Raw genomic sequence first — 17,397 nt, forward strand, 5'->3', positions numbered from 1 at the left:
CTTGGTGCCGTTCAAAAACGCACGAAGCACGGACCGACTGCAGTTTACTCCGGTGTTCTCCAGATAGACGTCCGCTGATGCCACGGGCAGCGAAGGGTAGAGTACTAAGTAAGCCGCGCTATGGCCCCACTCACGAGTTTCACTCTCTCCTCGAGACCAGAATATCAAGTCTACGTCAGCCACCATTATGTTCTATTTGTAAAAATATCTGCTTGAGATAAGATGCGCCCTGTTGGGGTAAACACAGGAAGAAGAAAAAGTAAGACTATTACCATTTTCGAAGTGCTCGCAAAAAGCTGACTCACAAAAAGGGTAACTGAGATGCGATAACCTGGCTGGAATTCACAAATAAGGTGGGCCAACCCTAGAGGTTGAACCACAAAAAAAATTTAATAGCTTTTTAACCGGGTCAAATAAGGTGAAAGAAGCAGAAAAAAAATCCTGTATTCTAAGAGAACATGATGAGTGTGCATCGACGAACGAGGATGCTTGGGGCAATAAAACCTTCACATATCATCACATCTCTTTTAATGGATTTTAGCGTAAACGGAGCGTTGTCTCGTGTTGTGACATTACAAAAATGGTTGTAGTCACTATAACCGAGAAGGACATTGTTAATTCATGTCTGCGCACTTACTGCCTTGAGCTTCTCGAAGAGGCATACAATCACTTGGTCACTTCCTCTCCCGCCTTCGAATGCCAAACAAAGACAAAAAAAAAAAAGCGGATATAACTTGCCTTTTTATTTTTGTAGAGATGTTTATTTGGATCTTTTGACATTGTTGTTAGGGTCTTAAGAAAGATTCAGGGGCTTGGTGGTGAAAAAAAAAAAAAAAAAAAGACTTTTTTGAATTGAAGAGTGCCTAGCCTCCCTCCCATGTCACTGCGCTCAACTTTACCAAAATGATAACGACCTTTTTAGAAGGAAAGCGGGGGGGGGGGGGGGGGGGGGGGGGGGCTCGTCTGGAAAAATATGTAACGGATTACAAGGAATCCGTTACGTCAAAAATGTAAGGGAATTACTTTAAAATCACCCTAGAAAATATGTAATTTTTCCGTTACTAAATTACTAATAAATGTAAGGGATTACAAGTAATTTCGTTACTTGTAACGGATTACGTACAAGTCTGATTTGGGAACATCTAGCACGCAGACAATTTACATGTCAAAACAATTGAGGCCTTACCAGCAACAAGCTCACAAATGTAACCATGCTCTTGTACCAAAGCCCAATTCCAAGAGGTAAGTGAATCAATCTGGAATCTCGATATCGACAGCGTCACGCATGAATGCCTTAACGGGTACAGTACTTTGCAAGAACACATCCACAAACGAAGCGACGAGCACGCAGAAGTGCCAAACAATGTACAAACGAGACGTAACTTGTAATAACGGCTGTCAAGGATGCAGAATGACGCAAAACAGAATCAACGAAGCATGGCGAGAGATTATTACTTCATTATAATCTCTGGGATGAAATGACTTTGGTATGAAGTTTCCGGGATGGACTGTTCAGGGAAAAACCACATGGGATGAAGTGAGTAAGCCCTGAAACGGCTCACGATATTCCAAAAGCTTTTTTAGTATTAGAAGTCGTGATATAAAAAGACCCTAGGATAACTCTTTTTGCGATAATCTTGAAATGATATTGGTATGAAATGTCCGGGTTGTACAATTTGTGGATGAAGTGACCTGGTGGGAAGTGTGGTAGATCCATCTATCGACACTAGAAGAAAGCTGCCATGGCCATCTTAAAAAAAAAAATCCCACTTTTGAATACGACGAGGTGTACCTCAACAGCTTAGAACGAGGTCTTTAGACCAATTTTGCAAGTAGTGCATTTTACCTACGGTAGCATAAAACCTCCAAATATATTATAGGTACCCTAGTGATATCAATGACATAAATATATTCAATAAACACATAAACACATAAGACTATGCAAGAACTCACAAAAGCCATATATAACGGAGATAATTTTTATGTTTATTTGAACTCATGAAGTATGATCATTTAATTTTTAATAACGTATAGAAGGACGACAAATAGGATTGAACGGCTGTTTATTTTCAGTTACCTTTATTTATTTACTCTCTCTCTCTCTCTATGATTGACTATTCCTTGCACATGCACATCTTTACTTATTCTGAATTCAGAGTAGAAAAAAAGCAATTTTTGTGATAGAATATAAATAGAGAAGTTATCATGGAGTGTTGTATCATGGGGTTGAGGAAAGGTTAAAAGGAACACTTCATGATTAGCCAGCACTATAACGTGACGGCGAGGATGACGGTGAGGAACGAGGATTGAAGTGAACATCAAACATTCACAAAACATTAAAAAAATACATAACTGCATTGCATTGAAGAGCCGGAACAGGACGCCATTAAGCCTTGTACACTCTCAAGAAAAAAGGGTGTCAAAAGGTGTATCCTTACACCCTTTGTCCCATATAATAAACCCCCAAACTTCAATTCGACATACAGCGCCCTACAGTCGAACAGACGGCCCAAAATTTTACGAGGGGCTTGATAGCCGTGTGGTTCAACTTATTAAAATAGGTAATGTACGTTTTACTGAACACGAAAAAAATAATCCGGGTTTTCTTGGCCCTACTGTAAAAACTCTGTGCTTTCTTTATGTGGTCTTTGATACGTGCTTTAGCTATTTAAAATGTTGTACCACACGGCTATCAAGCCCCTCGTCAAATTTCGAGCCCTCTGTTCGACTGTAGGGCACTGAACGTCGAATTGAAATTCTGGGGTGTATTATATGGGACAAAGGGTGTAAGAATACACCTTTCGACACCCTTTTTTCTTGAGAGTGTACGTGGGTCAAGTCAGTCCATCGTGTCACAGCTCCCAAACGTCATATGCTTCTAAAAGGGCGTACGCAACAACCATCGATCTATGCAGACATCGATGCGCAGCCTGTCAGTTTTCTTTATATTGTGGACTGACCCCACTACCAAAGACTTGACGGTAAAATTTCCTCCGAGTACTAATTTGTGGTCGACTTAAAAAGGAAAAAGAGCACATTGGCATCCGGTGGACGCAAATGCATGATAGACACAAAACGTTACGTTGATCGAAGCTTTACACCACTCCAAAACTGGCAGGACTCGACGTTCTTGTTTCCTCTGCCTTCGCGCAACCCGAAATTCCACAAGACCGCTTTCGGCGAAAGGGAATCGCCTTGAAACGACTTCTCCAGTCAACCGTATCTAAACGTTTGGCTCTTGCAAAGAGAGTAAAAGTAATGGCAACTTTACGTTTAACAATGCACCTCGAAACGGTGCTGAGCAACATGATCGATTCTTTTCAACAGCTCGCAGTATATAAACTTTGAAACCCTCTGCAAGAAGTCAGTCACACTTGCAGCAAGCTCCAAAGGAAAACCTTACCACCATGAAGTCTCTTGTAAGTTCAATACTCTGAGCTTCTACGCCAATGTTTGAATTCTTACCGCCAACGTGAGTCTTGTCCTCTTACGCAAGATACGAAGATGATATATCGTCATGTCAACCTACCTGCAGATAACATGTAAACCTTATCCTTCGCATTAACTAAGAGACTATACACACTGACAGGATGAGAGGGGCTCGTCTCTTTCGGATGTCCGGTCTGTATCATGCACTCTTCGCCCCCCGTAGTTTATTTAGTGTACTTGCACGCTCGAAGCTTATGAGATGTCGAAGCATTAGCGGGGGTAAGAAGCTCGTACCAGAAGCGGGAAAATGAAAAGGCCTTCAGCCTTTCTCATTCTGCAATGATGATGATGCCTAGCGAGAACCATAACCAAATGTAATATTTTATCTGGTATGCGGAGTTTAACGTATGCTTGGCATCCTCGTTGTCTCTGTGCATCTATTACCACTTGATTCAATATCAGCCATATCCTTTGATGATCCGCGTCTGCATACGCTGTGCGTTTTACAAGTACGGCCTCTGGGTGCCTTCGTTTAGCGGTTGATGGGTGAACTTTACAAATGTGAATTGGATTGAATTGAATTATGGAAACTTTTGTATAGGACAATTTCAGTGTAAAAGTGATACTAAGATGGGTCCCCATTTACCAGACAGCAGCTTTTTTATGTGTGTGTGTGTGTGTGTCTGTGTAGAGTGTATTCCTACCCGGCGTGACAAGAATGGTTTTTGAACAAAGGTTAATTGCATAGGTGTATAGAAAGAACAGATCTCTCCGGACTCCAGGGAAGGTAACACGGAGGTACTTGTTACCGCATCAAGAGCTGTTACAGTTTTATAGCTTTCACAATCTTATATTGATAATGGTATGATTGGTGTTAAAATTTAATATAAAATAAGAAAGGAGTAATTTTGGTTACCGTAATTACTCATTGTTCAAGGACTTCGAGTACTATATAGTTCTTTCTTTCCAACAGAAAATAAAATGTCCTGGAAGTGGCTACAATCTTTGATATATATTAACAGCCGTGTTCGAGGAAGCTTCAAGAAGGTCCCTCACTTGGGGAACACATGCCACACAAGCTAGATTTTTTTCCTTTAAGAAATTTACAGTGGGTGCAAGAGATCAAATGCGCGCTCACGCGGATATATATATATATATATATATATATATATATATATATTGCTTGGTCGCGCGACAGATACGAATACATATCTGTCCAAACGTGCCACGACATAACCTGCAATAACTGCCTATAATGTATCCCGTCTACGCAGTTATTACGTTTATTAAGTTGTCAGGGTTCATAGACTGTGAGTATACATAAAAAATTATTGACACTGACTGCTCAGAATAAAATGAGCGTGGTCACCTTCGAACGTCTTATTGCCACAGGGAAGACAAGTTCCAGAATCGCCCCATACTAACGACCAGGAACCAATGAAGAAGTTACCACACCGACAAACTTAGTCACACTGTGATGTAAGCGAGTAATCCAGGACGTGTTCAGTTAATAACCAATTTTATGTGACACTATATGCTGGTTTGTTTTTATTTTTAAGCTCTGCTGCATGCTCTTGACGGTTGTCCTTGCCGTGGCCCACGCTGGTTACGGACATGGTGGTTACGGTGGTCACGGAGGCTACAGTCATGCCGTGACCCACCACTACGACAACCAGAGGGCGCATTATGGTCATGGAGGATACGGCGGTTACGGTGGACACGGTGGATACGGAGGATATGGCGGCTACGGTGGTTACGGTGGTGGCTACGGTGGTGGTTACGGTGGTTATGGTGGGCATGGAGGATACGGCGGCTACGGCGGCTATGGCGGCTACGGCGGCTACGGCGGCTACGGTGGCCGCGGCGGCCATGGCGGCCACGGCGGCTTCTTCGGATGAGCGGTTTGACGGTGGGCTGTGCCTGCGGCTGCAATGTAATTTATAAAGGGATCTCCGAAACGTTTAAAATAAAGAATAATATTGCAACGTTTGGTCTCCAGCTTGCGAAACTTCTCTAGATGATGGCTCTTTACATGTTCCGATATATTCACGTAAGTCCTGGCCATTGGTTATTGTGATTTACTAGTATAGTTGTGATCTTGATAGTGACAAGTTTCCGGCAATTAGTGAAATTCAAAACGAAAAATGGGAAGGGAAAGTTTGGGGATGAATTTCTTATAGTGAACTTTAAACGTCACTCTCTTCGTTGCTCCAGCGGCAACTGTGCTGGTTGCCGTAACAAGCGAGATGTGGGGTCTGACATAATAACGTTTGAACTCTACGCAGTGCTTCAAAAATGAAAGAATAATAGCCCAAGTGACGCCTAGCTGAGATCAGTTTGACAGGGCATGCAAACCGGGATAATTCGTCGTTTATACTTACGGTTCTATATTAAAGTGGAGCACCTGGTTTCTGTGTCTTGTGATATATCGGAATATCTACAAAGAAGACCGAGTGAATGAAAACAAGAATTAATTTTATTAGAGCATCGACTGCCCTGGCTGAGTTGTTCATAGGCGGGAGAAGTAAAGTTAAGTGGTCGTTGGGTTTGGAGTGGGCGATTTCGTCAATACTAGATGAGGTGACCTGTCACTGACCTTTTCAAGTAACCCACCAGTTAATTGAGGATGGCCCTCCTGTGCTGTGGGGAGCACTTGGGTCGTATCTACTTGTATAGAGTCGTCAGTCTGCCTTTTTCTTGGAGAGCTTTCAGCTCTTTGCTTTTCTGTCTTCTATAGTCTAGTTCATGGAAATTCCAGATTATGGGTAGCAGAGTTGTTACGTTGTTCACGATGCAGGTCTTGCACATGGTTTCTTCAGGTTCTTCAAAGGAGAGAGAAGTTATCATCACGTTAGATGTTAAGTAGATTAAAAAATTAACAAATTTGCCATGCGTGAATGTTTCGTTTACGCGGAAGCCCTGGACAGACTTCACCTTGAAGGTTAATGCCCGTTTCTTTTTTAATTGCATCCTTGCTGAAATGCTGGAGTGGTCACGCTGCTATGCTCTCACGAAGAACATTCTAGGTGTTCCAGCTCACAAGGGCCAACAGACGTACAAAATACGCGCAGAGAAAATAAATAGAGCCGTTGAAAAAAATCCAAGCCGCTTCCGAAAACAAATGTTTCGAAGTACACCTGCGGGAAAATTGCTCTTGCATACTCTAGGCGGCGTGCTTTACGCTTTCCCTCTGGACACATTTTTCGCCGTCGATTTGTTTTACTGTCCTCGCTCTTGGAATGCCGGGCTAACGTTGGGAGAACAAAAAACGGGTCAAGCATTATAGTCGACAACCATTTTGGGGGTGAAAGTTAATTCTAGGGGGAGGGTGTGGTTCGCAAGTTCGACGCCGGGGTATATATAAAGCTGGCTTCAACACCGCGAATATCACCGTCACTTGTTTCCACCGTAAAGACTCTTGGAAGTACTTCGGTCACCCCACCATCGTCAACGCAAAAAATGAAGACTACTGTGAGTTTTCTGAGTGCTTCTACGTGATGTGTTCGCACATGGTTGGATATTTGTTTATAGGGGATAACAATGATTCGGGCTAAAGCGTGCGCGTTTATTAATCGGAAAACATTATGCAAGATTGCGGAGGGACGTAAGCTCTTAGTTTCTCTTCTATTTATTTTGCCCTGTCAATTGCCATGCCATTGCAACTGACAGCCTAAGAATTGGAGGGCGTGGCCCGTCCCGAAGATCTTATCTCTTTGGAACCAATAAGATTGCGGCCCCAGCAGATAAGAACGACAAAGAACCAGTCACAACGTGAGAAGCGTGATCATATTAGTCCACGCCCGGATTATCTTAACTAGTCTGATTATAGCAATAACTATATAGTTTGTGACAGTCTCAGAAAGGCAGGGTGCGGATTATTTATTATGTCCAAGTTTGTTCCTCTGTGACTAGATCTTCAGCGTTCTTATCAGTTGATACTGCAATGTGAATTGTGTGCGAGAAATGATACGATGAGCGGGGCTCGGTACGCCTTGCGGTTCGGACGCAGTCAGTGATTATGTGGAGGGCAAGTTTGTCTGTTTTTTCTCGCAGGGGGTTGGAGTGACGTCAAAGAGACGTCGAGTTCTTAATAATTCTGATTGAAGGAGAGTGGGTATGGGCCTCAAGGCAGCTTGATTTGAGGTCCACACCCACTATTCTTCTTTAATCGGAGCCAATCAGAGCTTGGCGTCGTTCTGACGTCACTACTATCCCTACAAAAGAAGCAGACCAACATGCGCTCCGCATGCATTCTATAGACGCTCTGCTCGGAGTCACCAGATATAAATAATCTACGCGCGGTAACGCTTTCTCTACGTTGTCGTTCACTGCGTAGCATACCGCAGGGATTGGATACATATATCAGCGCTACGCCAGGAAGTGAACGTGCCGTCCGTATTTGTATAGGTAACTATACGCTACGGTCCGTGTCACCCTACTTCCGACCGCAGCCGACAGTATACGATCCGATAGAGCCGTATTAACGCAGCGCCAAAATGTGCCTCGTCACGGCGCTCGTCGCTTTCATGCGTTTGCTACCACCAACTAAATCAATCTTGCGCACAATAAATGTTCCGCGATCTTATATTTTTTTGTGTTTATTCTTTATGCGTGATTGGCCAAACAAGTGATAAATCCACAAAGGCAAGGAGCGTCGTGCAGATTCCGTAGGACCGAGGTCTTGCGATCTCTTACGACGAAAAGACACACACACTGGCACGCTGGCCCCACCTATATATATATATATATATATAAGGTAGAACTGTCTTTTATTAGTGCGAAGGTTTCGCAGCATTTTGCTGAATTAAATGTACTCTCTATAAGAAATGGTCGTTTATGACGGAAGCTTGTGCGAGTTGATGATTCATCTTAAGATTACAGAGCACTAGACGAGGGAAAAAAAACAAGAGACACACAAAGACGCAAACACAAGCGATGATTTTTTTATTAATCTTCTGCTTCTACTTCTTCGCGATACTGTTTACATACCAGATAGGTTAAAAAAAAAAAAAAAAGGAAACAAAATTCTCTCGTCGCATTGTCTTGGTGGCGCAAGTTGCCGCCCGATTGAAGCCGTTCAGCCATATCCATGTACTCATCCATCCTTCTATCCATGCATCCATTTTTTAGAAATTCCAGGAGGTTTCAAAGCACATGGTCGTAAGCAGTAACAAGAGTTTGAATGAACATTAACGGTGTACAATTCTGCAGCTGTGCACATTGGTTGTTCTGGTCTGCATCACCCTGGCTTCCGCTGGATACGGTGGCTTCGGCTACGGTGGCCTCGGCTACGGAGGTCTCGGCTACAAAGGCTACGGAGGCTACGGAGGCTACGGTGTCGGTCTCTCCTACCACTTCGACAACCAGAGGGCGGCACCGTACTTTGGTTACGGCGGATACGGTGGATACGGCGGGTACGGTGGCTTCGGCTTCGGGAAAGGATTCTACGGCTAAACTCGTATTGACCAAAAGGGTATGTCGAGTATTTCGTGCTTCTTATAAATGAGAGGAACCCCACATCGGTTGTCTCAGAGTGACGTCACAACACGCACGCTGCTGCTCTTTACTTGCCCCTGTTTTGATGCACATTTTTAATTTGTCTCTTGCACAAGGACACTTTCCCGAGCTTTGGAAAGTGTCTGTAGTTGTTCCTATTTTTAAAAACGGTGATTCGACATTGGTTAATAATTACCGTCCTGTGTCATTGTAGTTTTGCAAAAGTTTTTGAAAAAGTAATATATAAACGTGTTTACTTCTACCTTAGCCCAATGATATCTGCATCTCAACACGGTTTTTTGAAGGGTAGGTCAGTTGAGTCAAATTTATGCTCGTCTTTAAGTTACTCTGCACCAGTGGTGTCAAGTAGGGGACAAGTAGATGCAATTTATTTTGACATGTCGAAAGCGTTCGATTGTGTATGTCATAATTTACTGCTACAGAAGCTTGCCTTGCATGGTTTCAGCCCGCATCTTTGCGCGTGGTTTTCCACGTATCTCATTGGTCGTCGAAACTCTGTTCGCATTTCTGATAGCTACTCTGACGAGTTTATTTCAAGTTGTGGTGTACCCCAGGGATCCATCCTGGGACCACTTTTATTTCTTTTGTTCATAAATGATCTTGCCTCCCGTATTACAGATGCAAAAATTCTTTTGTTTGCCGATGATGTTAAGCTTCTTATAAATGTGAGGTCACTATCTGATTGCTCCCGTCTTCAGGCTGACATAGAACGTGTTTCTGAATGGTGTGCCGAAAACCGCTTGTCACGTAACCCCAAGAAAACTAAATGAATTGTGTTATTCAGAAAGCGTGACATACTTTATTTTTTATATAATTTGGGAGGGGCCCCGATTCCTCGGGTTCCTTTTATCAAGGATCTTGGTTTATTCATCGATAGTTCACTGTCCTTTAATAATCACGTGTCTATAACCGTTAATGCAGCACTGAGAGTGTTGGGAATGATTTCACGGTTGTGTCGCCAGTTTTCTACTCCCCGTTGTTTACTGCACTTGTTTAAGATATTAGTGAGGTCAAGATTAGAATTTGGCTCAATCATTTGGAAATCATTAACGTTATCTCAGGCTCTTTCAATATAAAATATACAAAAACGAATGATTAGAATTGTGTATGACCGTTATATTGGAAGGAAATATTTTTACAATTATGAAACGTTACTTGTTCAATTTGCGTTGCACAAGCTTGCTGTGCGGAGGCAATACATAGATTTTATATTTCTTCACAAAGTTGTACACGGAGAAGTGAATTCAATTGATCTGTTGCGTTTCATATACGTTCATGTTTCGTCAAGGGTCAGTAGGAATGTGCTAACCTTTTACCCATCTTGTATGTCATCTGTGTCTCCTTTATCGAGAATCCAATTAGCATTTAATAAGACCCATCTTGACATTTTTCTTTGTTCAAACCAGTTTATGTTTTATGTGCGAAAGTGGATGTCCTTGAATTACCTATTGTTAGGCGGGTTCTGTGTAGTCTTTCAGTTTCTGTTATCTGTTTATATTTTCATTGTGACAAGTATTTTAATGTTTGATATAGTGCTGTGTTTTAATTTTTTTTGTGTGCACCACATCATAGACTGTAAAGTTGTTTGTGGGCACGGAAAATATTTATTATTATTATTATTATTATTATTATTATATACCTGGCAAATCACTGGTAGAAGTGTTTTTTGCAAGTCTATGTAATATTCATTTGTCAAGTTATTTTCTTGTCTTCTCCCGGCCTAATAATAATGCCCACAAATAACATCGAAAGTAATTTGATAAGTATGTAACAACACTTATTGTCTCGCTTGCGTTTGCATAGCAACAAGGCGTCATCTCTCTAAAACATATCTGAGAGAGTTCACAACGTTGACAAGATGATCGGCCGCAAGCCAACGAGAATTTTACGTATAAAAAAAGGAAAAAGAGCGCAAAAAAAAAAAAAAGGCAAACAGAAGTAGAGGAACACGACGAATGCTTACTAGCAACAGACGACTTACTTCTCTTCGTCTTTGCTTTCTTTATGTGTGCTCCGCTTTTTTCAGTTAGTGAAACCAACTAGCCCACCAATTCATTTCGATTCATCTGTGTAAAGACAAACACGCTAAACTCACTGACAACCTTAAGAAACTTAAGGCCACATGACTTATTATATTCACGCCCGGCGCTCGCTACGCCCAGCGATTCTTAAGTTATATTAGTGACCGTACGGAACGCAAGTTCGTCCGCTTCTTGCGAACCTTTTGTATGTTTGTTTATGCCCCAAATGCGCCCCCGTGCGCTTGTTTCCTACCCCGACCCCAATCAATGATGGCGTGAGCTCGGCTGCTTCGCAATCGCGCGTTCTCTACGCTTCATCTATGTTGCCCTTTGATTGGCGGGTTCCCTTCCTGCGTTCCGACGCATCAAAGACGCACTTTAGAACACTTGCTCGCCGTACAGTTTGTACATAAGGGTGCATAGGAACAATATTCGTCAGGACTTGAATATTTTCACTACACAGTAAAGCTTTTCTCTCTCTCTTTCTTGCGATTACGTAAGGCAAACGTGAGAAGGTGTCAAATTATCGCGACCTCGCTGTCCGTTTCGTGTTGAAATTGACGCACAATTGGTTCCCAAGTCCGCGCATGCAGGCGTCAATGCCTGTACACTCGTCCTTGAGTTCCGAGCACGGAAAGTGCGGTCGCTCGTAGTTATCCAATCCCCTGACCTTATTTTTTTTTCTTTTGTTCGTTTCCACCCTCGTTGCATTCGCGCATTTACCGGAACCACCCGGGCGTGACCGCTCAAACATGTGGGGCTAGCTCGCCTTTACCGGGACGAAAACGTTTCTTTCCGGAATGCAGACTTTGGGCTTTACTAGGCTGCCTAAATGTAGGGAAAATCGTGGATGTTTTTCGACGCAATCGCACGTTCTATTTACCCACTTGTTTGTGTGTTGTCGTTTATTTGCGTCGTTTCTTTTCTAGATAGACCCGTGGAAACTTCGATGGACCGTCGGATGGCTTCGGTGTAACTTCCTGCAATAAACTCTCCTCAGCAGCCCTCTTTCTCTGTTACACCTGCGTTATATTTGGAATGGAGAGCGTGGCGGTAAGGGGATAATATAAATAATAGGAAGAACATGAAACACATGGATGGACTAGACGATCGCCTCGCTCGTCTTTGCGTTTTATGTTCATCGCATTATTCGTATCACCTGCGTCCTGTTCTGATTCATTCGCGGATATGTTCTACATGGCGTCTCTGGGCGATATCCCGTCGTAACAAGATTCGCATCAATAAACCACTAAACCGAATTGTATGAAACTCTTCACAAAGGTGTCTTTAGGTGATGCGTTTTTCATTTATAAATGTAGATTTCTAAAAAAACAACAAAAAACTGAAGCATGAACAAAATCAGTTTTTTTGCTTCCCTATAAAAAAAGGAAAACAACAAAAAAAGTCTGGTCGACGTGTCATCATTCACAAATGGCATAACATAAAGCAAAAACACGAAAGCTTCTTTGAGATGATTACCCGAAGCAGATCCAGCCAATTCGAGCGTGTATGGTATCCATATGCAAGTCTAAATCTGTTCTGCAGATTTTTTTCTTTTTCATTTTTCTCTTTGTATAAATTAAGAATAAAAAAAAACGTTTCTTTTTAGATTTAAAATTTAAACCTAGACTCATAAGTTTTGAGTATGATTCATGCACCACCTATAAAGACCGTTGTGGAAACGTCCATTGCACTTCGTTTACATATTTATTTATACGAATTGTCTCACGCCTCTATAGTCACTGCGATGCTTATGAAACGCAGGTACCTGCAGCGAGTCCCGTGAATAGAATTAGACCTCCGCAGCCAATGAAATTGCGGCGTGAGCGGTTCAGAACGCCGAAGACCGAATAACGAAGCAAGAAGCGTGAACACAATAAACCACTTTTTGGCAATAAAAACAAAAACCACAACATTTTTTTTAATGCTTATTCGGGACACGGTCAAATTCAAAATAATTTGCCGCGCAAAAAAAAAAAAAAAAAAAAAAAAGATTTGCTGTATATTTACGTTATTAGACGCAATCTAGGCAAAGGTCACGGCCCGCTCTAAGCCCCTCCCACTAATCAGTGGCCCCGCCCATAACTACTGGATTGGCTTGTCTGCTCGGCCGAACACGCTATAACAAGCCCAGGGTCTCCCTTTCGTGACATCCGGTGCCTCCAGTCTGCGGTCTGACACAGCCTGGTGGTCGTGCGAGCAGACGCGCAGCAGCCTCCGGCATCGTCTGCTATTTTACCGCCGTCTATCGTCGTCTGTAATGCCTGTGGGACTACGACGCGAAAGACGCGCGCGTCGGCGTCCGCTTTCGCCTCTGTCCGTCTGCTATTCCGCCCTCGTCTAAAAAAACGATTCTGCAGCGCTCACCACGAAAGTGGCTTTCCAAAGTTCTATTATGCACGAGCTGCGGTCAGATACAAGCGTCGGCCAGCGTGTATCGATGTGTGGTAATAAGCGACCGAGAGAACTAAAAATAAACAAACGAAATAATTATGCAGCCCTTCTAGCTTTATTGTTCTTGATATTTTCACATGGCATCTGCTAGCAAGGTGAATGAGCGTCGTGACGCAGAATTCAAAAGCGACGTAAAAATAATCGCCTTGTTAGGCCAGGTGCACTCGAAAACTGGAGAGCGAAATGATGGGAACAATCCTAGACTTACTTGATGCGAGCCGAACGCGCGATTGCCTCCAGCCAAAATGGCTCCCAAATTCTTACCACATGTGTAGGTATCTTCTCGGTATTGCAACGAAACCGTGATCCCCATCATGATGATTGCACAATTTATAGAGGAACGGGGCCACATTTACGGGAATCAACCCTTTTATACGAAATTAACACGCGCGACCGAACAAATCAAGCGAGATCGAGCAACATACTCGACGTGGTACGCTAGGCCCGCTACGAAAGCAAGCACCCACACAGCGCTTCCAAACTCACCTACACGAGACAGTGGTTAACTGCAAACTAGGTCGGTTGAGATCTTCTAAACACCTTGGTGAACGCTGAACTACTCGGGTCCATAAAAATAAACGAGGTCAACGGGCTGTGCTCGCTGAGCTCACAGCGAACGCCGACAGTCATGTTTGTTATCGTTTCAGTATGAAACGAAAAGCGAATCTCGAGATATCTCCGAAAACAACACTTAAGACTGCTTGCGTGTAGGAATGCACAAGGATTCCTACCCTACAAGCAGCGCGCCCCGTCTTTCTACCGCACACGGCGCTCCGGCGGTGACATTAAACTCCCCAACTGCGCAGGCGCTGGCGAACTCCGCCGACTCAACGGCTCCCGTGACGATGCATCTGCGTTGCTGTGCTTTTATTTGTGTTTTGTTTCTGAGGCGCGTCCGCTTTGACCTTGAGCCTCCCGCCGGCTTCCGTGACGAAGCATCTGCGTTGCTGTGCTTTTGGCCAATGGGAATTCAGGTGCCGTTTCGCTCAGCCAATGTAAATTTAGGTGCCTTTTTTTTTCTACAGGCGGTTACAGACGACGCCGGCTTCGCCCCATGGGATAGTTAATGCTTTGGCAATAATAATGACTCTATCTAGATTATTTGTTTCTCAAACATAAAAAAATAGATTAAAATACCATCGATGGCGCGGAGATACAAATTTACAACCAACCTTTCACACGTCAATCATCTCCCCAGCCGATGAGGGATGTAAGGAAATTGTAAGCACGGGGCGGTGCTTAGCGGGTTGCAACCTCCACATTAAGCACCTACATTTCGTGTAGCGGCGTAAATATTTAAAAAAATACATATGCGATATTTGTTTTTGATATACGTGTCTTTTGACATATTTTTTTTATTGCAGTGTCATTTTAATTTCTCAGTGAGTAGAGATACTTTGAATGGCAGAGCGTCTACGTTTCGAGTTATTAAAGGGCCAAAAAAGAATATTAAAGAAATATATACAACTGCTGAGTGGCGCACGTGGCTGAGAAAACGATCTGCCCCAGTAGGTTAAACAGAGTTGGGACGCTGATCAAATAGAATTGCACATTCAGTCAAACAACGCAAATAACGATAAGTATCCCTGGAGAAGGGGAACATGGGGGAACAAAGGACACACACACATTGCTAATCGCAGTGAGGTGACTGTTGCGCGACTGAAAAAATTCGCCTGGTCCTGGTATCGAACAAGAGATCTCTTCAATCTCATTTTTCAACCCTTGTTCCCTTCTCCGGGGATTATTATCGTTATTTTTGCCCAGCTCGCTTGCACCTTTGCATCGATTGCATTATCCTCGTGACGAAAATAATTTTTTTTCTTGACGGTCGCACCTTCATCTTGATCTTATAAATCGGCTGTCACATGCTGCACATTTTCTTATCAGACTTCGGCGTGCTCTACCGAGGTGTAGCAGCAGGGTCATGTCTTAGAGCATATCCATTGCTGCTAACCGGATCAACGACAATATATGTACGAATAAAATTACGATATTTTTAGCATCTCGCAAACCCAAAACAAAAGAGAAAAAAAAGGACGGCAGACACGGAGTTTTTTTTTTCGATAATTCTGCATATAGCTCTAATGAACTGATAACATGTCTGAACTTACTGGAATTCTTGTTGATCTTATGGGAGAGAGTAAGTGTGTTTTATTCTGGCGGGACTGATGTTAACACGTAAACTTTAAGCAATTTTGCTAGAAAACACTTTCTTTTTTTGTGACATAAATCTACAATCCAGGTGCTTAAGTTTTTGTTTTTGCAGATCAGTGTTCTTAGGAGCGATTTCGAAAAGCGCTTCAGTTTCGGGTCAAAGTGCCGAAATATTAGAATCGTTCTTAACTTAACTGGTGTCTTGAAATGTAAATATAGAGCAAATTTGTTTTTTGAGAGTTTGTTTTGTTGCGGACCTGTCGAGTCCAGGCCCATAATAAAGTTTTTTAAGAGCCTAGTGTTCCTTTGAGAAAGGTACTGACTGATGTCATATGAAACTATGCAAAAACATGCAGTTGGTTATACTCTAATTATACAGACAAGACAAAGTGAATAAGAATAGACAGATGCACATATTTTGTGACTGAAAAGTTTTTCTTTTTTTTTAGGTTTAATAGCATATGAAGTAACACACTTGTCCATGTCTGGTTGTGCCACACTCGAATTTTTTAAAGTCAAAGATGACTGACCTAGTTGGGAGCACACTATCTCGAGTAGAAGACTGAAAAGCATTCCACGCCACTTTGAAGATGACGTGCCCAATGGTATAGCTGAAAACTTCTTCTATAGGATACTATTAACAGAGCAATGAACTCCACATCTAGGCCAAGACATATTCAAAAAGGTGCAAGAAACCGCCATGGTTTCCTAAAAGTATTTAGTGATAATGTTTTGTGTGCTTTGCAACAAGCTAAATGCAAAACGTTTACACGTTGCCAGCGTTATGTCCAAATTTTGTAAATAATTTTTTGTATAAGACCAAAATACGTTCCTGGTAAACTGCACGTAAACACGAGCAAACAATTACACGTAAACCTTTGCACCACATACAATCGGGTACTCACACTTTCGTGGTTACGGCACCCCGTTTATTATGCACACCACAATGGTTAACTTTTTTCAATACACGATTCTATTATCTCTTCATCAAAAAGCAAAACTGTCCGAACTCGTTGTAAGTACACAAACGCCAAAAGAACAACGCGCGAACGGGGAAAATATATGGCGCACCCTTTGTTTGCTTTGAATTCATACGGCAAACGAGGTTCACCTTGAAAGCGACACTGTAAAGCTCGCACGTCAACGCGTCACGAACCATGAACCGGCCATAGAGGTGCCCCCGAAGGAAACCCATACTCCAAAAAAACAGCGCATTACAAAAATGGTGGCAGGCAACACACGCAATAGAACAGAATGGAAAGTTATTCGCGTGCTCACGAACGAGCGTAGGCGGTGGCCCGGCGTAAACCTCGAAGCAGGCCACGGTAGGTAATTGTTTCCGAAGGAACAAAGATGGCGACTAGTCACTAGGAAATGAAAGCAAGAGAGACAGGGAAACCGAGAGAGTTCGAGAGGAGTAGAGGGAGAGTATGGCGAACTAGCGGGTACGCGGCAACTTCAATCTTGACGCAGAGTTGAGGCTGCGCTACACGGAAGTAAAGAATAAAGCTGGGGAAGGGGAGGGCGATGGTCAGATTAAAATCGTGAGAGTTGGCCTGGACGATTTCTTTTTTTTGAGATCGCGAAGCTTTAGGGGGGAAGTAAGGTGTTCTTTTTTACCTTTTGCTATTGTTCTTCCGCTGGTCCTCTGATCTCGCGTTGGGGGAGCGGCCGGGCGCTAGGGGATGGAAGAGAATTTGCCTGGATGGCGGTTCTGGTATAAAAAGGCGCCGTTTCCGATAGCAACTGGGTCAGAGCGAGACAAGCAACTTTGGATTCGGTTGCTTTTGGAGTTCCGTGCTTCGGATTCAACGACGTTACC

At 43.0% G+C, this 17,397-nt stretch overlaps 2 protein-coding genes across 2 annotated transcripts; both read left to right on the forward strand.

Annotated features, from left to right (window-relative positions):
• Positions 1 to 3,407: 3,407 nt before the first annotated feature.
• LOC121045659 (neuropeptide-like protein 31) lies at positions 3,408 to 5,327 on the forward strand. Its single transcript, XM_040498704.1, has 2 exons — positions 3,408 to 3,419; positions 4,989 to 5,327. Exons 1-2 carry the CDS (start codon positions 3,408 to 3,410, stop codon positions 5,325 to 5,327), a joined length of 351 nt encoding a protein of 116 aa, XP_040354638.1.
• Positions 5,328 to 5,449: 122 nt separating this feature from the next.
• On the forward strand, positions 5,450 to 8,883 carry LOC115308348 (neuropeptide-like protein 30). Its single transcript, XM_040223116.1, has 2 exons — positions 5,450 to 5,479; positions 8,641 to 8,883. Exons 1-2 carry the CDS (start codon positions 5,450 to 5,452, stop codon positions 8,881 to 8,883), a joined length of 273 nt encoding a protein of 90 aa, XP_040079050.1.
• The last annotated feature ends 8,514 nt before the right edge of the window (positions 8,884 to 17,397 follow it).

Source organism: Ixodes scapularis, unplaced genomic scaffold, assembly GCF_016920785.2.
Source record: "Ixodes scapularis isolate PalLabHiFi unplaced genomic scaffold, ASM1692078v2 PGA_scaffold4__175_contigs__length_147842914, whole genome shotgun sequence".
Classification (NCBI taxonomy): domain Eukaryota; kingdom Metazoa; phylum Arthropoda; class Arachnida; order Ixodida; family Ixodidae; genus Ixodes; species Ixodes scapularis.